The 23,415-nt window shown below is 52.4% G+C and overlaps 1 protein-coding gene across 12 annotated transcripts in view; it reads left to right on the top strand.

Annotated features, from left to right (window-relative positions):
• The window catches only part of HECTD4 (HECT domain E3 ubiquitin protein ligase 4), a 192,405-nt gene extending 175,774 nt beyond the window's left edge, over positions 1-16,631 (top strand). For 11 of the 12 annotated variants that reach the window (XM_023241435.2, XM_045041851.1, XM_045041855.1 and 8 more), the window contains 14 exons: positions 85-308; positions 401-552; positions 1,929-2,035; positions 2,509-2,632; positions 4,904-5,094; positions 6,138-6,284; positions 6,855-6,974; positions 7,940-8,095; positions 9,476-9,579; positions 9,687-9,908; positions 12,228-12,391; positions 12,638-12,833; positions 13,401-13,623; positions 14,410-16,631. In XM_023241435.2, the coding sequence (XP_023097203.2) occupies positions 85-308; positions 401-552; positions 1,929-2,035; positions 2,509-2,632; positions 4,904-5,094; positions 6,138-6,284; positions 6,855-6,974; positions 7,940-8,095; positions 9,476-9,579; positions 9,687-9,908; positions 12,228-12,391; positions 12,638-12,833; positions 13,401-13,623; positions 14,410-14,546 (2,267 nt within the window). In that variant the 3' untranslated portion in view covers positions 14,547-16,631. The remainder of the gene's footprint in view (positions 1-84; positions 309-400; positions 553-1,928; positions 2,036-2,508; positions 2,633-4,903; positions 5,095-6,137; positions 6,285-6,854; positions 6,975-7,939; positions 8,096-9,475; positions 9,580-9,686; positions 9,909-12,227; positions 12,392-12,637; positions 12,834-13,400; positions 13,624-14,409) is intronic. The other variant, XM_045041850.1, reaches the window with a different exon arrangement.
• The last annotated feature ends 6,784 nt before the right edge of the window (positions 16,632-23,415 follow it).

Raw genomic sequence — 23,415 nt, 5'->3', positions numbered from 1 at the left:
TGTTTCTGAGAAAATGCTGCAAGGCTCCTCCTGACGTAGCACGTTCACGGCAGAATTGTTTCGTCCTCCCCCGTTTTGTAACAGGTGAGAAGCTGGTGCCCGGTGCCAGGGAGGTGCTGACGGAGATATTTAAGAGCTGTGCCCATTCGGAACAGATGCTGAGCCTGACACCGGCAAAGCCCATCAAAGTGTCGGACATTTATCTTAGCAAGGAGCAGATCAACTCCCAGACCCCAGGCAACCTCCTCCACCTCTTCTTCACCAACGTCCGGCCTCCGAAAAAGGTGCTGGAAGACCAGCTCACGCAGGTAGATGCCCCGCCCCGCCCCGCCCCGCGTGCCGGGCCTCAGGTGCGCCTTGGGCTGAGCCCGAGGACCCTCCCTCCCTCTGGTGCCCACAGATCCTGAGGAAATACGGCGTGCCCAAGCCCAAGTTCGACAAGAGCAAGTACAGCAAGGGTGGGAAGGAGCAGCACCCCGTGAAGGTGGTGAGCACCAAGCGGCCCATCACCAAGCCGCCCACCAAGGACAAGGCTGTGCTCAACAGCGTCAGGTGCGCGTCCGAGGGGCCCGGCCTGTGCGTCCGCCAGGGGACACGGGGCCGCCGCCTTGACAGTTTCCCCGCAAGGCTCTCCTTGCTCCCCAGAGGTGCAGACACCCTGGCTCTTCTTTGCTGCTGCGCCGTCTTGGTCCCCGGCTTCGTCGACTCAGAGACACAGTGTTCCGTTTTACCCATAAGTGTAGTAAAATCTGGACCATGCAGGCTGGAAAGCAGGCCAGTCTGAAGTAATACGACATCCAAAATGTACAGAATTGTTAAAAAAAAAAAAAAAAAAAAAAATCTGACTTCTTTTAACCACACAAAGAATGCATAGGTCATACAGAAAAACTGTAAAATGCATATTAAAAACACATCGTTACTTAATATATAGCAACCTGCTTTTAACAGTTAAGTGTATAACCTTTTATTGGTGCATATGTATTATTTTCTTAAATTTTAAAGTAGTACAAAATTCAATAGCATATGCAGTCAAAAGCGACACCTCTTCTCCATCTAAGGCTTCCTGCCACCCTCCGTGAGATTGCCAGTGTTACTTCCAGAGCCTTCCAGAACTCTCCTGTGTACACACAAGCACATGAGCGTTCTCCCAGATGTCTCCATACTGTACACAGGGCCTACCCCTTGCTGTTTCCATTTACTACTAATCTTGGGGATGACCCCGTATCAACACAAAAATAACTTCGTGCCCTTTTTTTTTTTTTATAGCGCCATAGTATTTTGTGTGTGGGTGTGCACACATAATTAACAGAATTTTCTGCAGACATAGGCAGATGACTCTCAGGAACTCAAAACTGAATCTTCAATAGCAAAGTGTGACCTGGCAGGAGTCTCTAGAGGAATTGTTTAAAGGATCAGAAAAATCAACTGTCCTTTCATTAATTAATTATATATAAGTGGTGCTTACAAACCAGAACCGTACAATAGACTTTTCTGTGATGGAAATCTGTGCTGTTTCCCTGTCTGTGCTGTTGAATGCGGTAGCCACTAGCCACAGGTGGCCACTGAGCGCTTGAAATGTGGCCAGTATGATCAAGGAATTGAGTTTGTTATTTTATTTTAAACTTTGGCTACACCTGACTAGTGACTGCTTCTTTGTGCAGCTCAAAAGTATGTAGAAGGAACATTCAAAAAGCATCTTTCAGAGTTTTCATAGTTAAGGCATCATTTTGTCCTAATTTGCTCAGTAAACCCCTTGGTGAGAACAGAGCTGGTCTTGAGCCCAGCCCTGTGGGAACTGCAGGCCGTGGGGGGTGCCGGGGGGAGGCGGGGGGGGGGGTCTGAACTAATGCGCGTGTGAGGCTCTGCATGTCCTCTGTCAGGACAAGGTGTAGGCACAGGGATTCTGACTGCAGTGCTTTGGTCTATAGCAGGACTGCCTTAAGTGAGAAGAAGCCAACTGTGAAGCCAAAGTCTCCAGAAAAGAGCAAGCCAGATGAGAAGGACCCAGAGAAGTCACCCACCAAAAAACAAGAAGGTGAATGAGTAACTTGGGCCTGGAGACTGGTAGGCCCCTGGACCCAGCATTTGTCTGACTGGCTGGGCTCCCTTGGGGTTTAGGTGAGGCAGGGCCTCAATGCCATCTTTGTGAATTTACGGAGGCCAGCATAGCAGCTCCCAAAATACCATGTATCCAAGGTGAAGAGTAGATGATGGTGATTGAAAGTAAAGATCTGGGGATCTGCTTAGAAATTCGCTTCCAGAAGGCACTTACTGGGCATTAGAACTTGAGCTTCATAAAGGCCCAAGCAGAGCTGGCGAAGAGTCAGGCTGTGGCTCGCTGACCTCATGAGGTCGCAGCTTGTGCCAGGTCGGTGACGGACCCTGGAGGGGCGGGAGGTGGGCACTATGTGGATCGGGCCCTGCCAGAGACGTCTGAGGGCATGTAGTGAGGCCCCTGCAGTGGGAGGTTCTACCAAACTCCTAACAGTCTGAATGCTTCTCCATCAGTCCCTGAGGAGAAGTATCTGACCTTGGAAGGATTTCACAAGTTTGTCATTGACCGAGCCAAGCAAGACATCCGTAGCGTCTGGAGGGCGATTTTATCCTGTGGTTATGACCTTCACTTTGAGAGGTAAGAAGTTATGTCTCTCAACCCAGTTGATACCTTGTATAAAAATTTTTGGGGGGGAGCACCTGGATGGCTCTGTCAGTTCAGTGTCCAACTCCTGATTTTGGCCCAGGTCATGATCCTAGGGATATGGGTTCGAGCCCCCCACGCTCAGTGTGAAGCCTGCTTGGGATTCTCGCTCTTCTCTCTCCCTCCCTCCCTCCCTCTCTCTCTCTCCCCCACCCTGCTCTCGTGCTCTCTCTCTCTTAAAAAAAAAAAAATCGTTTTCAGCCACTGGATGTATTCCCAAGAAAATCCTTCCAGGGAACCATTCTGTCTGCCTTTCTTAATGCCTTCTGAGTTATTTTCAAATTTTTCATAATTATTAAAGTGGGTGTTAGAACCTGTTTGGAAACAGACTCTGTTCTAAACAATAAATTCATTTTCTCACAGTTCTGGAAGTCAAGGGCTCAACAGGGTTGGTTTTTCCTGAGTTCTGTCCTTGCCTTATGGACAGAAGGTCACCTTCTCACTGCGCGCACACGGGCCGCTGCCTGCCCGCTTCTGATGAGGACACCAGTTTGCTGATCTGGGCCCCGCCCTTATGACCTCCTTTAACTTCATTAGGAAAGGGGTGGGGGGGAGATACGCTTCAGCCCCTAACAGGAATGATTGCTCTTTCCAAAGACCCTTTGTTCCTCAGAGTCCCGCGTTGTCTCCTAGTCTCTGTTGCCCACTCTCTCTCCCTCCCAGGCAGGAGCGCAGCAAAGTCACTGCCCGCCAGGTCCCCAGGGCCAGACAAGGATGGTTTCCCCCTTTCTAGCCACAAGGGAGTCCCAGGCAGGCGTGACGTCTGCAAACTGGAAGACACCTGCCTACCCTACTCCAGCGCTCACCCCTGGCACTCAAAGCAAGGTGTGCCCGGCGTCAGGGAAAGAATGGCTGCCTCGAGCATGCCTCTTAAAAAGCCACTTTCAGGATTCAGAAGCCATTTGCTGCTTGGTTCCGCCATTTTGTTCCTTCACGGAAGGCTCCGGGTCCATCCCTGGATGGGCCTGCATCATGGTGGCAGGAATGAGTTTCTTACCAAGCCAGTAGGGGAGAGAACTCTGGGGCTTTTGAAAAGTAGAATCACCTGTTTTGGACTAGAAAGTGCATTTGAAGTGGGAAGGGTGCAAATTGGACTACAAACGGATTTCCAAGTGATGTGTTTGTTGCAGATAAAGGGCTCGTTCCGGCGTGTCACGGGGCCACCCTGTGCCCTGAGCCCCTTCCGACACCGGGCCCAAGGGCAGCCAGTGTGGGGGGGCTGTGAGGGGATCCCCACAGAGGAAGCTCGCTCTCTAAGCGCTGCTTGGGTAGGAGGGAGGAGGCCTGTCCGGAGAGGTTCTGCCATTGCCCCAAGGAAGGCCCTCCTGGCAGGATGCACCCTGTGCGGCACGTGCCCCAGTTGAGGTGCTGCGAGCTCTGGAGCTAAGGCACCCACCCACCCACCAGCCTGCCTGCCTCTCTCGGGTGAGCAGCTGAACGTTTGTAGGTTAAGGACGTGCACGCGTAATAAAAAGCCCGTGCAGTATAGGCAGGCACAGGGGAGAGGGCCTGTGATTCGGTGCCCAGGGGGCTTCCGTAAACGTGTCTCCCAACATTTTCTGGGGGTAGAGTTTTTCAGCGCTACGGAAGTGGGATCAGACCAGACGTCTGCCTTTTTCGTTCTTCCTCGTCATTCAGTGTCACCGCAGGAGAGGACCCCGCGGTCCCGTAGCCGTGGGCACTTGCGTCGTGTGTGATGTGGCTGCAGTTAAAGCGCTGCCCTCACAAACACACCTTTGCCTGTTGGCGTAGCTCCCGGCGCCAACCCTGGGACGGGGCCGCTGGCCGAGGGTAACGGCTTCAGTGAGGCCGGCGGCCGGTGGCTTCTCGGGCCCTGGCCGTGCGCGCCCTCAGCGAGCTCTCATGAGGCCAGCGCCGCCGCTATGGCTCCATCCTATAGGTGAGGAAGCCGAGGCTCAGAAAGCAGGCTTCTTTGTGGCCCGGGTCGCCAGGTGGCCGAGATTTGAGCCCAAGGGCTCCCGAGCCCCAGCCCTAGCCAGGCGCCCTCGCCCCGCGCAGGAGGGAGCACCTGGGGGCGCGCGTCGCCAAACCCCAGGAGGGATGTGCCCTTCCGGGCCCCTAGGCCCCTGCGGCCTGCTCTGCTCCCTCCTCCCGCTGGGTCGCGACCGGCGTCTGGAGGAGGGAGGAGTCGTCCCGGTGTCCCCGGCGGCCCCGCCCCACCTCGCCCTTCTCCCCCGGCCCCAGGTGTGCCTGCATCGATGTCCGACACGCGCACAAGGCCTCAAGGAAGTGGACGCTGGAGATGGACGTGGCGCTCGTGCAGTACATCAACCGGCTGTGCCGCCATCTCGCCATCACGCCCGCGAGGCTCCACCCCCACGAGGTGTATCTGGACCCCGCAGACGCCGCCGACCCCAGAGTGGCCTGTCTCCTGAGTATGTGGGTCCCGGGGGTCTGGCTTTCGGGGACCGTCCCCTGCGCCGCCGCCGGGGTAGGCGCGCCTGCCGTGAGCCACGTGGGCAAAGAAGAGGGAGAGAAAGGCACGAAGCTGCGACTGCGGCCGAGCTAAAAGTTTACAAGGCCTCACTGTGTGCTCGTTGCAAGGAAGCCGCGGGTGCTGCTGGGAGACCACGCCCCATCACCGCACCCCGGCCTCCGCCCAGAGGTCACGGTGGATGCCCTGCTGGAGTCGGTGGCGAGGGGGCGGGGCTCAGAGTTGGCCGCGCGTTAGAGGCATTACACATTAGGAGAGCGCGCGGCGTGTCTTTACTAAAAGCTAGGAGTGCGTGTGCACCCACGAATGCACCCACAGACGTTCTCCATAAATCCGTCCGTGGAAGGTGACCGCTGGGCTTGTTTCTGTGCCTGTGCACGTGTGTGCCACAGGCGGTTTTGAGTCTGCCCACTCTTGCTCAGCCACGCGGCCTGGGCCTTTGCTCTCTTCCTGATACTTCCAAGGTAAACATGGGCCAGACGTGGTCCCGATGTCCGTCTCTCCCAGCTGGAGAGGAGACGGACGTGAGCGTGAACAAGTAAGACAGTGTGCCAGTATCTCCGTGTCCAGGTCTTGACATGTGTCGCTTTTGGGGGCAAGCAGATGAAAGGCACCCGGACTCTGTACTATTTTTGTGGCTTCCTAGAAGTCTCATTATTTTGAAGTTGAAAATTAAAAATAGCAGCTCTGCAGAGCCCCAAAGATAGGCCAAGGTGGGAGGGGGCGCCCTCGGATTCCCTGAGCGCCCGAGCCTCCCTTCTGGCCAGGCGGGGCCTCCCGCCTTTGCTTCTGCTCGGCACAGGCTCCGGCAGATCGAGGGCCCCGCTTGCTGAGCGTCTCTGGGTGTCGGGGATGAGATCCCCTGCGGGAGCCTCCCGGTCCCCCCTAAGTGCCCACTCCTGATGACCGCTTCGAGTGATGGGGGCCGCTTGAGTCTGTTCGTGACCGAGAGTCTCAGCCTGACCGCCCCCCCGTGCCCTGCAGACGTGCCCGTCGAGAGCCTGCGCCTGCGGTTCGCCTTGCTCCAGTCCCTGAACACCACGCTGGAGACCTTCTTCCTGCCTCTGGTGGAGCTGCGCCAGACCCCCATGTTTGCCCACAGCATCGCCGCCCTGCTGAAGGAGGCCAAAGGTCAGTGCCTGCGCCCGCCGCCGCGGCCAGACCCAGCAACTGCCCGGGATGACCCTTCTCCTTTACACGTGACCTACGTGTGTCCCCAGGAACGGCGCTCCCAGCCAAGAGCGGTTACTTCAGCTATGCTCTGAAAAATTAAATTTTCTAAAGTTTTCAAGGGTTCCTGACTGGCTCAGTTTGAAGACCTCACGGCTCCTGATCTTAGGGTCGTGAGTTCAAGCCCTATGCTGAAGGTAGAGGTTACTTAAGTGAATAAAGCTTAAAAACAAAAAGTTTTCGGGTTATTTAGAAACACATAAGGCTCTGATTTGCTATCTGCCAACTAGGTGTTCCTGGGCACAACAGAGTCAAGGTTTGTGCGTTACCATTTGAGCAGATACTATGAACTTGCCTCCCGGAAGGTCAGGACTATGACACCTGAGTGCCTCAGGGGCCTGAAGCGCATCCCAGGAGAGACTAGACAGACCCAAAGGGGACAGCATGTCCTCCGCCGCCGGGCCTCAGAGGCCACAGGGAAGGAAGGCGAGCAGCCCCATCCCAGCCTCTCTCCCACATTCCTCCCCGCAGGGCTCATCTTTTATGACACGAAGGTGACGGTCATGAATCGGGTGCTAAACGCCACCGCACAGAGGACAGCTGACCATGCAGCTCCAGAGATCACGTTGGACCCCCTGGAAATCGTGGGAGGTAAAGTTAGCTGTACAGAACAGAAAATACAACATAGCTGTGATCGAACAAAGGATTTAGTTGATTTGCACAGAAAAGAAGCCTCTAGGGGCGCCTGGGTGGCGCAGTCGGTTAAGCGTCCGACTTCAGCCAGGTCACGATCTCGCGGTCCGTGGGTTCGAGCCCCGCGTCGGGCTCTGGGCTGATGGCTCGGAGCCTGGAGCCTGTTTCCGATTCTGTGTTTCCCTCTCTCTCTGCCCCTCCCCCGTTCATGCTCTGTCTCTCTCTGTCCCAAAAAAAAATAAATAAACGTTGAAAAAAAAAATTAAAAAAAAAAAAAAAAAGAAAAGAAGCCTCTAGAAGAAGGGAGTCCAGATGTCCATCTGGCTGCTTCGTCTTTCTCCTCTAGTGTCCCAGTGTGTGACTCCCACCTTCAGGGTCCCCTAGTGAGCCTGCCTTCCTGGCAGCAAGAGCGAGGGGAGGAGCTCTCCACTTCCTGGAGGCTCGCCTTGGCTTCCCATCTCCCGGGAGGCCTGCCACGTGGCCACACCTAACTGCAGGGGAGGCTGGGATGTGTACGCTTAACTCTGGTTGGCCGTGGGCTTGCTGGAGTCGGGGTTCTGGCATCGAAGCAATTGGGGCGAGTGGCTGCTGGGGAGGCAGCCAGGAGTCTGCCACGGCACGTGAACCCACACGTGCCACAAATGACACGAACTGGAGGGGAGAGGATCACAGATGGGGAGGACACCCCCCCCCCCGCCTCCCCAGGGACAGAGGGAAGGCTGGGAGCCACACGGCCAAGGCACGAAGATGTTCCAAAAGTGGAGAGAAGGCAAGGCGGCGGAACCAGGGGCAGGGAGAGGGCCAGGAGGCAGGCGAAGGCCTGGCCAGGTGTCCGTCCTGGGCTGGAAGAGCAGAGGAAGGAGAGGAAGGTGCTTCGGGGCGGGGGTTGGGGGGCGGTGTTACTGGTTCCTCTCTCTTCCCAGGGGAGATCAGAGCTTCTGAAAACTCCTACTTCTGCCAGGCTGCCAGGCAGCTGGCCTCGGTGCCCTCATCCCAGCTTTGTGTCAAGCTGGCCAGTGGCGGTGACCCCACCTACGCCTTCAACATCCGCTTCACCGGGGAGGAGGTCCACGGCACTAGTAAGTGGCGGCCCCCGCCGGGCTCTGCAGCCAGTTCGGGTGGAGGCTGTGTTGAAAATGAGAACATTTTTGGAGTTATTTTTAGTCTAAACTGCCCACAATCCCCCCCACTGGTGAGACTAAGGAAGCTGTGTCCTTGTTAGCCTGCTCTGCAGAAGCCAGGACGACCGAAGGACTCCCCAGTGCCCCCGTCTCCCATGGGACACATCCGAACTCTGAGCCCAGCGGCCCTTCCCGGGGGAGAGGGCCGACCCAAACCGAGGGTGTCTCTGTTGTGTCCATTCGGCACGAAGGGCACCCCCCTAGTGCTCACCAGAGGTGGGGTCCCCAAGCTGGGACGGCACTGGGCGGAGGTCCCTGGCAAGCGCCGGCTCCCCCACCCTGGGCCCGGGGGCCGGTTTCGGGGGCCTGGCCAGAGCCACCAACCGGCACCGTAGCGTGCTCCGGGCACAGCCGGCTCTCAGGACCGCGTGCTCAGCACCTTCCACTCCTCACAGCACCAACACTGCACAAGAGACCGACCTCGTCCCATTGGACCAATGGGGAAACTGGGACGCTGCCAACCCAAGTAGTGTCCCCAGGGTCGGGCAGCCAGCCGGGGTTCAAAGCCAGGTCTGTCCGATTCCCAAGCCCAGCCCTTGGCGGCTTCAGCAGGCCGGGGTCTTCTGCTTCTCCGTGGAAGCTGAGTGAGGACATCTGTTCCCAGGCGCGTCCTGTGCGTGGCTCCGACCAAGCAGTGGGCACGCACAGCTGTCCTCTGAGCTTCCTGACCTGAGGACATTGACAGGGGGTGCACAGGGGAGAGGGGATCCAGCCACAGAGAGGAGTTGGCAAGGAAACCGCAGGCACGTTTGGGATGACGGCAGCAGAGATGCCGATGATCGCCGGTTGCCCTTTGCGGGCGTTCGTGCGTCAGGCTGTTCAGCTGGACGCTGCTCACCGAACAGATAGACACTGGGCACCTGGGCCTGGGGGGAGGGAGGGGAGCGCGGAGTAGCACGGGCGGCCCCACTCCTGGTGCAACCCGGAGCGACGGAGGTGGGTTAAACGAGCCCGCGGATCCGTGTAAGCTCACGGCGGTGCCAGATACGCAGGGCTCTGCATCCGGTCTCTCTGACTCCTTGAAACTAGCCTGCGACGTAGGTACGGTGACTGTCCCCCTTTGACGGATTGGGTCCCTGAGAAGTGATGACCTGGGGGTCACCCAGCCAGTAAGTGGCCCGGCAGGACTTGACCCCAGGTCTCCCCGCCCTCAGGCGAGCTCTGTCTCCGTCGCAGCCGAGTTCAGGCCGGCAAAGGAGCTGCCGTTCCGGGCGGGCGGGGCGGGCCGGCGGGGCCCCCGATGCCCCCGATGCCCATCAGCCTCCATGTGTCCCGCAGGCGGCTCTTTCCGGCACTTCCTGTGGCAGGTGTGTAAAGAGCTGCAGAGCTCCTCACTGTCCCTCCTGCTCTTGTGCCCCAGCTCGGCCGTCAACAAAAACAAGGTAAGACGGCCGAGGCGCGGGCCATGGCGGGGCAGTGGCCGGGACCTGTGTTCCCGGGGAGGAGGAGAGGCGCCCGGCAGTCGCTGCATCTCTGCCTCTGTGTCCAGGGCAAGTATATCCTGACCCCCAGCCCCATCACCTACGGGGAAGAGCAGCTCCTGCACTTCCTGGGCCAGCTGCTGGGGATTGCGATTCGAGCAGATGTCCCTCTTCCCCTGGACCTCCTGCCTTCCTTCTGGAAGACTCTGGTGGGTGAGCCTCTGGACCCTGACCGAGACCTGCAGGAAGCAGACATACTCACCTACAATTACGTCAAGAAATTTGAGAGCGTAAGTGAGTGAGGCATTTATTCTGGGGACAGCAGAACTCCAGAGCAGTGTCCCCGGGGCTCGTGGCTGCCTCTGTGATCTGCCATTTGCTGGGCCTCCAAACCCCGGGAGCCCAGGCTTCCCCCCCGAGGACCGATTGGGGTCTCCCAGAGAACGTTAGGGAACGTGAGCTGTCTCTGCCGGGCTTGCTTTGTGGGGACAGAAGCCTCTCTGGCTTCTCTTCCTGCTTGATGGGGCACGTCGGTCACTGCCCATCTGCTGCTGTTGGGCCTCCCAAGGACACAGGGGTGAAGGGTTCCCGGCAGCTGACTGAGCAGGCAGGGATGTCGGGGTGGGGACTGCTACAAGTGGACCCACTTTCACTTTTAAGAGCTTGGTTTTGGGTGCCTGGGTGGCTCAGGTGGTTTAAGTGTCCGACTTCCGCTCAAGTCGTGATCTCCTGGTTTGTGAGTTCAAGGCCCGCAACAGGGCTCAGAGCTGGAGCTGCTTCGGATTCTGTGTCTCCCTCTCTCCCTGGCCCTCCTCCGCTCACACTCTCTCTCAAAAATAAACAAAAGAGAGTTTGGCTTCAGGGCCTCAGAGCACAGGAGACCGGCTCTTGGGGGTCACCTGGGATTGGCCAGGGACAGAGTTGGGAACGTAGCTGTCCTCTTCGTGCCTGGGGACACAAAGAGGTAGTGAGAGCTCGCCACGTCTGACCGGCCCCCTGGCGGGGGTGTGGTCGGCGCTCAGGCTGCCAGCTGGGCCCGTGGGGACCCCTTCAGGTCTGTCCACCGGTTAGCGTCGTGGTAGCCTGCCGTGGGCCGGGCTCTGGGCTCTCGCCCCAGCCATAGGAAGCTTCCAGGTTGTTCTCTCGATACGCGAGGCCCTGTTCGGAAGGGCTGTGTGCACAAGTCCTCGTGACAAGGCCGGGAGGAAGGGAGGCTCAGAGAGGAGGGTGGGCTGGGAACAGAGCCACCGGGGGAACCTAGGCCCGTCTGGCTGAAAAGCCTCCTCAAGCTAGAGACAGAGTGTGGTGGTGCCCCTGCCCCGGCCCTCCCCCTTGACTCCCCCGCTGCCTGTGTTCACAGGGGAGCAGACGGAGGCCGGGGCCGAGGCGGCTCTCGACGGGAACCCCAGCCGAAGGAGGCACAAAACTAGGGCCCCCTGAGGGGCCTCGTGGCCAGGCTGTCTGTTGTCCTCCCCTGAGCCGCCACTTGAGGGCAGCCGGCATGAGGGCGCACCAAAGCCAGGATCTCGGATTAGTGGCAGAAATGGGGCTGACAGGGAATTATCTAAAAGGTCAACGCAGGACGGCCGCTCTGGGCGAGGGGTTTAGGAGTCCCTGCCCGGCACTGCTTCAAGAAGTCCTCCTGGGGCTGTGGGTAGCGGCAAGGGCCTGGGGTGCACGGGGTGGGGGGGGGGGGGGGATATAAGACAGTGTCCAGGAAGACCGTCCGGCCGAGACTTCTTTCTGAAGGCGCTGGGCAGAGCCACAGAGTGTGTTGGGACACCAGGCTACAGCAGGGTTGGGGCACACAGCCCAGGCAGAGAGATTCTGAACTTCTGGTCCTCGTCCCAGTCACCTTCAACATGCCAGAAGGGCAAGTTTGCTCTTCTCTGGGCCAGATCCCAGCGTCTCCTCGGTAGCCCAGCAGGCACCTCAGTGTCCTTTGGACCCTAATTTTGGTGTTTTTAAATGATTTGCTTTTAAAACTAAATATGGATCGGGGCGCCTGGATGGCGTAGTCGGTTAAACTTCTGACTTCTGCTCAGGTCACGATCTCGCGGTTTGTGAGTTTGAGCCCCGCGTCGGGCTCTGTGGTGACAGCTCAGAGCCTGGAGCCTGCTTCCGATTCTGTGTCTCCCTCTCGGCCCCTCCCCTGCTCACACTCGGTGTCTGTCTCTCAAAAATGAACACGTAAAAAATAAATAAAACTAAACACGGATGTAGGTTTGGCTTCAGGCAAGGCTGAATCCTGGTGCTCAAACAATGTCCTCAGTAATTGGTTTCAAGATGGCCCCTAGTGTAGTACAAGATGTACATCTTAGAGTCGTGTCCACACCAGTGAAAGTGCGTTGCTGCTTCCAAATGGTAACAGGAAAAGCCCTCCAATTTGGGTTTCATTAGGTCTCAGGTGGCCTGGGCCACATACCTAACCCTGAACTCCCGGCAAACCGATTGGCCGGGCCCGTGCCATGTGCACGTTCATAATGGCCAAGGGTGGTCCCCGTGCAAACAGTGCCTGGTGTCTGCCCGACTAGAGATTCGGGTTCCGTCTTCCCGGGGACCCTGGGAGCAGGACAGGCAATTAGCCTCCGTCTGCCTCCGCCCTCCAGATCAACGACGAGACGGAGTTAGAGGCCCTGTGTGCCGAGATCGCCTCCCAGCACCTGGCCACCGAGAGCCCCGAGGGTCCCAAGCCCTGCTGCAGGTTCACGTACCTGACCATGACGGGCGAGGAAGTGGAGCTGTGCAGCCGCGGCCGGCACATCCCCGTGGCGTGAGTGTGTGCGCGAGGGGAGCGGTGGGGCGGGCGGCCCGGGCCGGGTCAGGTGATGGATCTCACCAGAGGGACGGCTGTGGGGCAGGACGCGGGGTGCCAGGAAGGGTGGCGTGCGTTCAGCAGCGGGACTTTATTAAGAAGGCCCCAGCCGTGAGGCGGGTGACGGACGCCCGGAGGCAGGAGAGGCAGGACGCCCGGTAACCGTTTCCCCTCGCCCGGGCCCCCCCCCCCCCCCACCTGCAGGTGGGAGAACAAGGACATCTACGCGGCGGCCATCCGGAGCCTGCGGCTGCGGGAGCTCCAGAACGCCGAGTGCGTGACGGCCGTGAGGGCGGGCCTGGGCGCCGTCATCCCCCTGCAGCTGCTCACCACGCTCAGCCCGCTGGAGATGGAGCTGCGCACCTGCGGCCTGCCGTACATCAACCTCGAGTTCCTCAAGGTCGGTGGGCGGGGGCCTGTCCTGGACCCCCCCCATGTGTCCCAGTGCCCTGTTCTCACGTGCCCCCCCCCCCCGGCGACCCCCCCACGTCACAGCTGGGGAAGCCGGAGCTTGAGTCACTTGCCCGGATGCGGTGGGGTCGGTCTCACCCCCAGACGGCTGGCCTCCGGGGCCCGGGTCTTGAGCCTCATCCCGAGGCGAAGACCGTTCTTGCCAAGCCCCATTCATTCCTCAGGCCGCACCCCGGCCTCCCAGGCTGGCTTCTTGCTGGCAGCGAGACCTTGAACAGTGACTTCACATCTGGTGGGGACAGTGACAGGACCTGCTCAGTGTGTTCACGGTTGGGGGGGGGGCGGGTAACGCTCGTGGAGCCTCTGCTCTGGGCGCGGTCTCCGGGCCGCAGCCACGCGACGGGCGCGGGCACGACTACCTCCGTGGCCTTTGTCGTTGTCGTGGTCTCATAACCTATGTCCCGTGGCCGTTTCCCCGCCGCAGCCACCCGGCCCGGGGCGGTGCGGGGTGAGCAGAGGCCGGGACCGCTCACATCCGGGGGCCTTTCTTCCCCAGGCCCACACCATGTACCAGGTGGGGCTGATGGAGACAGACCAGCACATCGAGTTCTTCTGGGGGGCGCTGGAGGTGTTCACGCAGGAGGAGCTGTGCAAGTTCATCAAATTTGCCTGCAACCAGGAACGCATCCCCTTCACCTGCCCCTGCAAAGACGGGGGCCCTGACACAGCCCACGTGCCCCCCTACCCCATGAAGATTGCTCCCCCAGATGGCACAGCAGGTACCGCCTTCCCCTTGTCGTGTTCCGAGTGGGACGCACAGGCCCTTCTCTCAGTGGGAGCTGGGGCTGCTGGGCCCTGCAGGAGGGAGGGACATCAGTGGCCAGCTGAGCCCAGATGTAAATCGGGGGACGGGCCTGCGCAGGGGAAGGGGTGGTCACGTGCCTCCCAAACCTGACTTTGGCCAAGAGTCAGTACAGGCCCAAGGTTGGCCTATGTTCTGAGTTTTTTTTTTTTTTTTTTTTTTTTTTTTTTTAAGGATTCACCATTCTTTTTTTCAAGTTTTATTTATTTTTGAGCGAGAGTGCAAGCAGGGGAGGGAGAGGGGGCGACATTGTACTGACTGCATTGAGCCCGATGTGGGGCTTGAACTCATGAACTTGAGATCATGACCTGAGCTGAAGTCGGACAGTCAACCAACTGAGCCACCCAAGTGCCCCTACATTCTGATAACTTTAAAAAGCTAACGGGGCTTTTTAGAAATGTTTTAATTTTCCAACTTCCAAACGTAGAAAAATAAGAAAACAACCCTTTGCTGACTGAACAAACCTGTCTACCACCAGATTCCCTCACAGGTCAGCCATCTGCTCCCTGTGCCGTACAACTTCCTGTGCCATTTTCTCCTCCAGAATCTTCTCTTGCCCTGCCCCCGCCCCTCCTCCTGCTTGGGCCTCGGTTAGCTTCAAGCTACCCAAAAAAGCAAACCTGAAAGCAGGGCGGCCAATAGGTCTCCCTGGGATCAGAGCCCAGCCTCTGACACTGGCCTGGTGGGGGTTTTCTTTTTGCAGGTTCCCCAGACTCTCGCTACATCCGAGTGGAGACCTGCATGTTCATGATCAAACTTCCCCAGTACTCCTCTCTGGAAATCATGCTGGAGAAACTTCGTTGTGCCATTCACTACCGTGAAGACCCCCTAAGTGGCTGAGGGGAGGGAGCCCCGGAGTCAGTCCGTCACCGAGGCACCGCTCCGCCGGCTTGGGAAGCCTGCCACTGAGGGCACATTCCCTCCAGGCCCTGCGTGAGGAGTTGGCGACGTTTTGCTTTTCCGAACTTTTGTCCACGTTCCAGGGCTTCCTGGAAGACTTAACCTTTTGTATTTGTATGTTTTGTGATGGGTTGGTTCTTTTACACCTGTTTGTGGTATGTTTGTAGGATAGTTTAATTCCCAGGCAGCCTGTGTCTCATTTGATCTTCCCGGACATTGTCTCTCATGGCCACCGGATTCTGATGCCATAAGGCCCCAGTTAGTTCCACATCATGGAACCACCCAGCAGGAAGGTGGTGGTGAGATACCTGCGGCCGGCCACACAGAGCATCCTGTTGTCTCTTCACAGCATCTTCACAGGTCTGTGGCCCTGCCCCTCCTGCCTTGAGCTGGAGTTGATCCTGGACGCAGCTCCCCCAGGCCTCCTTCCATCTTGAAAGGGTTGGACCCCAACATGGGAGACACACAGGGAGCTTTCTGTGTTCATCTTCCAGCTTTCGAACCTTGTTTATGGTCTGGGTTTTTCAGAGGAAAAGCACCCCGGTGGCTGCCCGTCCCTTCCCCCTCAGCCCTCTGCTCTCCGTCTCTCCTGGGCCCCTGACCTGACAGTTTCCTGATGAATGTTCCTCAGGAGACCAAAGGGTTCATTCTGACCTTAGTTCCCAGCCAGGCGTGTCCCAGCTCCAGGAGGTCAGGACGCCTAGAGGAGGAGGGACGGACAGTGCTCAGGGGAGGGGGGGCTTTTTCTGAGACTGATTGAACAGGAAAGCACATGATTCAAGCCTACCCCCCTTTTGTACTCAGAAACGGCCCTTCCTCACCACAGTGTTGGTGACAGGAGGAACAGAAGGGCCACACGCCCATTTTAAAAAGAGCGGCTGACTGAGGTGCTCTGCTCAATTCAGGGTCTACTTCGGTGACCAAGACCTTCCAAGGACCACTATGCGGTCCTTCTGCCCCTCTGGCCAGGCCCGCCCCTTGTCCCCTCGCCACCCCATGTGAGCGTGTGTGCCAGGGTGGAGCTGCTCCAGGCTCCCCTGCTGCCCCAGTGCATTTGTGCCCCAAACAGGTCTTTGTCCAATGGTACTTTGTTCAAGAGCAGCATATGCCAGCTTGTTGGACACTGTCATTTTGGGCCTTGCCAGTTCTCCTGGAATTGCATCACTGTATTTATTGTATAATATTGTGAATACTGAAGGTTCTGAGTGAGTGCTGACTAGAAGGTTCTGGAGTGTGCATGCTGGGGAGAGAAAGCTGTGCTTTTCCTTTCTCTGCTGTGGCCCTGGCCTGTTGGGAAGATGTATGGATTTTAGAGTTAGAGCCATTAGCAGCCATCTCCTCCCTCTTATTCTTAGGAAATGCGTTAAGGACCATTACTGAAGTGATTCCCCAACCTAAGGAAAAGCTAAAACTGGATGCATCAGTTATGTTTGATGCAGGAGCAGTCCTGTCTGGAGAGGAGGGCCTGCACGCAGGCTCCCGGCTTGGAAGGAAGATGGTTGGCTGCTGCCTCCTGGGGGCCAGAGCCCCGTTGCCTGGGGGGTCAGACCAGGACGTAGTCCTGACAAGGATCCTCCTATTTCATTTCTGCATAACGAGAGCCTTTGGATTATTAGAAGTGGTTCTTCCTCTCTGTATTTTTAAATTCTTGGTCCCCTCCAATCCTTCCCATCCCTTAAATGGACTCAGAATTGTTAGCTACCTCCCCAAGGGGGGTTTTGGGAAGCTGCTTTTGGCCCATCACTTGATTTGATGACAGCTGTGAGTAAGATGTCTGCTGCTAACATGCTTCTCCCAGAGAGCACATTGAGAGGTCCAGACTGATCCAAACCTTGGCCCTAAAAAAACGTGTGCTGTAAAGTTACTTGATGTATATTTATTATAATTATTTATGGTTGCATTTAACAAAGTTTTCATTCAGTTTGAGGCTATTTACACCATTGCTGTGTAAAGGAAGCTCACTACAGGAAAAAAAAAAAAAGTCACACCAATAAATAACCTTCATCTAATTTTGACTTACCGTAAGAGTTGTGTGGTCATCTACTCACTGAAAAGATACAATGACTGACCTGCTTGGACTGGGCGGCTCTGATCCTTAAGTGCGGTCCAAAGGTTAGGAATTTGTTTCTAATTATGGTCTCTACACTTGATGTGATTCTTACTCCCTCATGCTTACCAACTAATCCTCCCCCCCCTCCCACCTCCCCCATTCAGCCCCTCGAACCTGGTTGTCATACAGAAAGGATGACTGAAGGGATGGAAATCCAAGGTCAAAGCTAAACCTCACCCTGCATCTTCTGCCCCCCCTGCTCATACTGGAGCTAGTCTGAACTCTTAGGCCAGTGGGAGGGTTTTCCTCAAGCGGATAATTGCAGTGGAAGGGGGTGGGAGCCAGCAGTGGATTTAGAACTGCACAAAAGGGAAATGCAGAGAAGATAAAGACTTAGGGCTGCTTTCCTAAGGTTGATGTTCAGCTCTTGTGCACAGCTGTCCTTTGCCACCCCCACAGGGAGCTCTGTGGTCTGCATGCAGGAGAATCCAGTCTCCCAGACATGGTCCTGCTCCATGGGAGGGGGAGGTCCTCAGACCCATTTAGTTCTTCTCTTGACCCTACCTTTCTTACACTTAATAAATGCCAACTTTTAGCGAAAGTGTCCCACTTATGTCTTTATTATAGGAAGACCAAGGGTCCTCTTGGGTGAGGAACAACTCCCCTCAGGGTGCTGGAAACAGCAAAAGCCACCACTCAGAAGCTGGGGTGGATGGGGATGCCTTGTGTGGAGAGTCCCAGCTGAGCACAGCAAGAATTTGCTCTCCAGGATGGCTGAGGCCATCTCCTTTAAGAGTTGCTTCTTTAAAAAACTATGTTCAAAATTACACTATCCAATAATAGAAGACATTCATCCTCATTAGTCATCAGGGGAAAACAAAATCACAAAATCTATACAACCACCCCCAAAAAGGAAAGACAGTACCAGGACTGGGGGAAGACATGGAACCAACAGAACTCTCCTCTGGATGTGGGGAATGTAACCTACAACTACTCTGGAAACCTGGGTGCCCTCCACTACGCACCCCTTAGACCAATCCCACCTCTAGGTGTACGTCCACCAGAACACCCACCCATATTCACCAAAAGACGTGTAAAAATACTCACAGCAGCAATAATAGTAGTAGCCAAAACTAGAAACAAGTTGAAGGTCTGAAGTAGAAAAAGTTACGGCACACAATGGAATACCATACAGGAAGGAAAGCAAACTGCTACCTGCAACCTATAGGTGAGTCAGAAACACACAATGTTCAGCAAGAGGAGTCAAGCATAAAAAAATACTTCATGGTATGAGTACTTTTAAATAATGAGTTCATTTAAATGTTGAAAATAGAAAAAAATAACATCTTAAAATGTCAAGATTGTGGTTATTCTGGGTCCCAGAGAGGAGGATAGAGAGTATTAGGGGTGTCCTGGTAATGTTTTTGATATGGGTGGTGGTGACAGGTGTTAAGTGAACCCTATGCTACCATGCACTTTTCTGTAGGGATGTTCTACTGTATGGATAGTTTCTTAAAAATACAAGCGCACCAGCGTGTCTGGCTGGCTCAGTTGGTAGAGTATGTGACTCTTGATCTCTGTTTAAGCCCCATGTTGGGTGGTGGTACCTACTTAAAATCCCAATGCCTCCGTGCCAAAAAAAAAAAAAACCCACAAAATGAAATCAGGAAATAAAAGCACACATTCCATCCTCATGAAACGAAAAGAAATCATTTCAGTCCACAATTTCTCAAAGGACAGCTACTGAAAGAATAAATGACTTAAGAGGACGTCATGGGCAGCAAGCTTCTTGTAGGTCCCTTGGAAAAAACCAAAACGTTGCAAAGCAAAGAAGGAATTAGAGGCCCCACTGCCAAGAGAAAAACAAGGATTGGAAATTCATGTAGGAAGCAGTTGTTCAAGCCCACCACTCTGCAGAAAGTCAGAAGCCCTATTTGGGAGAATCAAACCCAGCAGCTAAGACCCTAGCCCCACCCTGAGTTTACACAGCAGACTGGAAGACCCCTTTCAGGAGGAAACCAGAAATAAGACCTATAGATTCTCACAGCAGGGGGTTCTTCAGTGAAAACACCAGCTTGTTACCCTACAGTGAACGTGAACAGTTAAAGAAGCTTCTCCTCTTTAGTGCCCCAGCCTTAAATATAGACAGGCAAGAAACAGATGAGGAAGAGTCTATGACATGAAATACCAAACAAAAATAGGTAACACAGACTAGAACAAGAAACAACTATGGCACAAAGTATGCGAACGTAATGCATTGGGGCACCTGGCTGGCTCAGTTGGTAGATCAAGAGTCACTCTGGGTTTCAGGGTTGTAAGTTTTAGCCCCATGTTAGGTGTAAAATCTTACAAAAAAGAAAAAGTTACTTCGGGGACACCTGGCTGGCTCGGTAGAGTGTGTGACTCTTGATCTCGGGGTTGTGAGTTCGATTCCCACATTGGCTGCAGAGATTACTTAAAATCTTGGTGTGCCTGGATGACTCAGACATCTGACTGTTGATTTTCAGCTCCGGTCATGATCTCCTGTTTCATGAGATCGAGTCCTGCATCAGGCTCCATGCTAGCAGTGCAGAGCCTCCTTGGGATTCTCTCTCTTACTTGCTCTTGTAAATAATAAATTTAAAAAAAATCACTGCATCCCTTAAGGAGAGAAAAGGCTGTGGGAAAGAATAAAAGGTTTGGGAAATATCAGAAATCCATTTAATATAAAGATGAAAGGATAAAGTTGAAGAAATCTCCCATAGGGCAAAAAATATGAAAAGAAAAAGGAGCACCTGGGTGGCTCAGTCGGTTGAGCATAGGACTTCAGCTCAGGTAATGATCTCACAGTGTGTGATTTGGAGCCCCGCTTCGGGTTCTGTGCTGACAGCTCAGAGCCTGGAGCCTGCTTCAGATTGTGTCTGCCTCTCTCCCTGCCCCTCCCCATCTTGCACTCTCTTTCTCAAAAATAAACATTAAAAAAAAATTTTAAAGGAAAAAGGGATCAGTCTAAGACGGTCTATCCTACTATCACTGGAGTTCTGCAAAGAGAAAACAGGAGACATAACCAAAATATAAGAAAACTCTGAAAAACAGAATGTCACAAGTTCCAGACAAAATGATAAGTATCCAGCTCTTTGAATAGAAAAAGAATCCACACCACTTTACAACATGGGGAAATTTAAAAATACCAGGGACAGACATCCTAAAAAGCTTCAAGGGGAAAAATCACATGTAAATCAGAATGGCATCAGGCTTTATAACAAACTAGAAAGATAACACCTTCAAGACACTTCTAATTCTAATCACAATAAATGAACAGAAGCCAGATTTCCCTATCACAACAACTAAAATAAAAAAACTAACATATGTATGGTTCTCAAAACAAGCAATAAAAAAAAACTGAGAAGAGAAAATAAATATGGTGGGCCCTACCATTGCCTCAGCTTATGGTCTGGATAGTTTTCAGAGAGCAGCAAGGAGGGGAAACCCAAAGTAGAACTCAACAGTCTCCTAGAGTTCAGAAAACAAAGCATGAAAGGAAACAAAGGCAGCTAGTTTGCAAGGCAAAGTACTAAAGAGGAAGAGACTTACAGAGAACTCTGTAGATCTCTTGAGAGTCCTCAAGTATTCAACTGAGTACTGATAAGCTCAAGCATATAAGGAAAATGCCAGAGGCTGGGAGAAGAACCAGCCAAAAGGATTAGAGCTGGCAAAGAACAGGAAGTAGTTCCTATTCCCACTAGCCAATGTAGAAAACTTTGTAATTTGTGGGACTTTGGTTTTGCCTCAGTAGTGAAGTAAAATTAGCCCTAATTCCTGTTCAGGCCCCACCTAATAAAGCTTAAAAGTTTGACCCAGAAGGATCAAGCTGTCTCCAAGTGACCACATATAAAAACAAAGCTCAAAAATACAGGAAATACATGGGACACCTGGGTGGCTCAGTTTGTTGGACGTCCAATTCTTGATCTCAGGGTTGTGAGTTCAAGCTCCATGCCTAGCATGGAGCCTACTTTAGAAACAAACAAGTAATACAAAAATACCCAGCATGTAAGTAGGTAAAATTCAGAATGTCTGGCATCCAATAAAAAAAACACCAGACATGCAAAGAAACAACAAAATAGCACCCAGAAAAATCAACTGCAACTGACCCAGAAATAATACAAATGATAGAATTCGCAGGCAAGAGCATTAAAACAGTTATTACTGTATACAAAAGGTTTACGAAGCTAGGGGAAAAAAAACAATGAACATGTTAGGTAGAACCATGGAAAATATAAACAACACAAACTGTCTAGAGATAGAAACTTCAATGTCTGAGATGAAAACTGGATAGATTAGCAACAGATTAGACTGTAGAAGGTTTCAGTGACTTTGGAAGCACACAAATGACCCATCTGAAAACAAAAGAATCCAAAAAAGTGAGGAGTGTCAGTAAGATATGGCACTTCATTTGGCCTATAATATAGGAGAATAATCCCCCAAAGAGAAGAAAAATGGGGAAAAATCTTGAGATAACAGCTGGAACATTTTCCAAATTTACTTAAAAACTACAAAGATGTAAGAAGCTTAATGAACCTAAAGCACAAGAAACAGCGGTGATGGTTGTAGAACAATGAATGTACTTGATGTCACAGAACCATACAAAGGTGCATCACAATCTGATTGTATAAAATCAGTGATAAAGAAATCTTAAAAACAACCCCCACAAAGACACATTCTGTACAGAAGAACAAAGATAAGGATGGTAGATTTCTCAGTAGAACCAATGCAAGCAAGGAGACAGCAGAGTAACGTATGTAAAGTATTGGGAGGGGAAAAGCTATCAACCTAGAATTCTATACCTTTCAAATAGTGAAGGAGAAAATAGGCAAGTACCTAGAGACAAATCAGGTTACTGCTTACGGAGGGAGTGCTTAATGGGTATGGGATTTCCTTTAAAGATTAAAATTCCTGAACAAGTAGTGGTGATGATTGCACAACACTGTGAATGGATTTAAGGACACCTAATTGTATACTTTAAAATAATTAAAATGTTAAGTTTTGGGGCACCTATGTAGCTTGGTTAAACATCCGACTTCGGCTGGGGTCATGATCTCACAGTTCATAAATTCAAGCCCAACAGCTATGCTTCAGATAATCTGTCCTCTCTCTGCCCCTCCCTGCACCCCCCTTCAAAAATAAACATTTTTTTTAATGTTGAATTTCATTAGATGTATTTTACCACAATTTTTTAAAAGTGAAGAAGAAATAAAGACCTTTTCAGACATAGAAAAGCAAGAACACAGGCTAACCTGCACTACAACAAAGTCCTTCACACAAAAGGAAAATGATACCATGTGGGAATCTGGGTCTGCACAAAGAAAAAAAAATACAAAAATATTAACTACATGGGTAAATATAAAAGACATGTTTAAGTCTTAAAAAGATCACTGACTTAAAAAAAATTTTTTAATGTTTATTTTTGAGAGAGAACGAGTGAGCACACACGAGCATGAGTCAAGGAGGGGTAGGGAGAGAGGGAGACACAGAAGCCAAAGCAGGCTCCAAGCTGTCAGCACGGAGCCCGATGCGGGGCTTGAACTCACGAACCAGGAGATCATGACCTGAACCAAAGTTGGACACTCAATCGACTGAGCCACCCAGGTGCCCCAATAGATAATTGAGTACTTAAACAAAACAACAAGGTATTGGGGATTTATGATGAATAAAGAAATGGAGGAGAGGAGCACCTAGGTGGCTCAGTCAGTTAAGCATCTGACACTTGATTTTGCCTCAGGTCATGATCTCCCAGTTTGAACCCTACGTTGGTCTCCACACTGACACTGTAGAGCCTGCTTGGGATTCTCTCTCTCTCTCACTCTCTGCCCCTCCCCCCCACCAAAATAAATAAATTAAAAAATGTATGACAATGGCACAAAGGCTAGGAGGAAATAAATTAATAGATTATTGTAATACCAATCATGAAGTAGCACAATATTACTTAAAGGTAAACTGTGATACTGTGATAAATCAGAGGTGTATGTACTATAAACCCTAAAACAACTTAAATAATACAATAAAGTTAAAACTAATAGGCCAACAAAAGAGATAAATGGAATCATAAGAAGTATTAAAAGAAAGCAAAAAAAAAAAAAAAAAAAAAAAAGAGAAAAAAGGCACATAGAACACAAAAGATAAATAGCAAAAAGATTTATTTAAACTCAACTATCAGGGCATCTGGCTGGCTCAGTCAGTAGCATGTGACTCTTAATCTCAGGGTCTTGAGTTCAAGCCACATTGGGTGTAGAGACTAGTTAAAAGAAAAAAAAAAAGTATTCTAAACCCAACCATATCAATAATTACATTAAATGTAAATGGTTGACACACCCAAATTAAAAGACAAACTCCTCAGACTGGCTCAAAAACAAAAACCCCAACTATATGCTGTCTCTGAGAAAACCAATGTAAATATGTAAACAAAAATAGGATAAAAGTAAAAGGATGGAAAAAGATATACTATGCCAACACAAATCAGCAGAAAGCTGAAGAATGTTAATATTGCTATCTTAATATCAAAGTGTATCTCAGAGCAAATATTACAAAGAAGGTCATTTCATAATAAAAAAGCCAAACAAGAACATATCTTAGGCATTTATACATCTAATAACAAGGCTTCAAAAGAATGAAGCAATTACAGAATCATAAGGAAAAATAATCTTCAATTACAATACAGATTTCAAAAAGAACTATCCCCCATACCCCAATAATTAAGAGAACAAGTAAACAGAACATCAGTAA

This window comes from Felis catus, chromosome D3 (genome assembly GCF_018350175.1).
Source record: "Felis catus isolate Fca126 chromosome D3, F.catus_Fca126_mat1.0, whole genome shotgun sequence".
NCBI classification, from domain to species: Eukaryota; Metazoa; Chordata; class Mammalia; order Carnivora; family Felidae; genus Felis; species Felis catus.
This window is presented reverse-complemented; position numbering and strand designations above follow the sequence as displayed.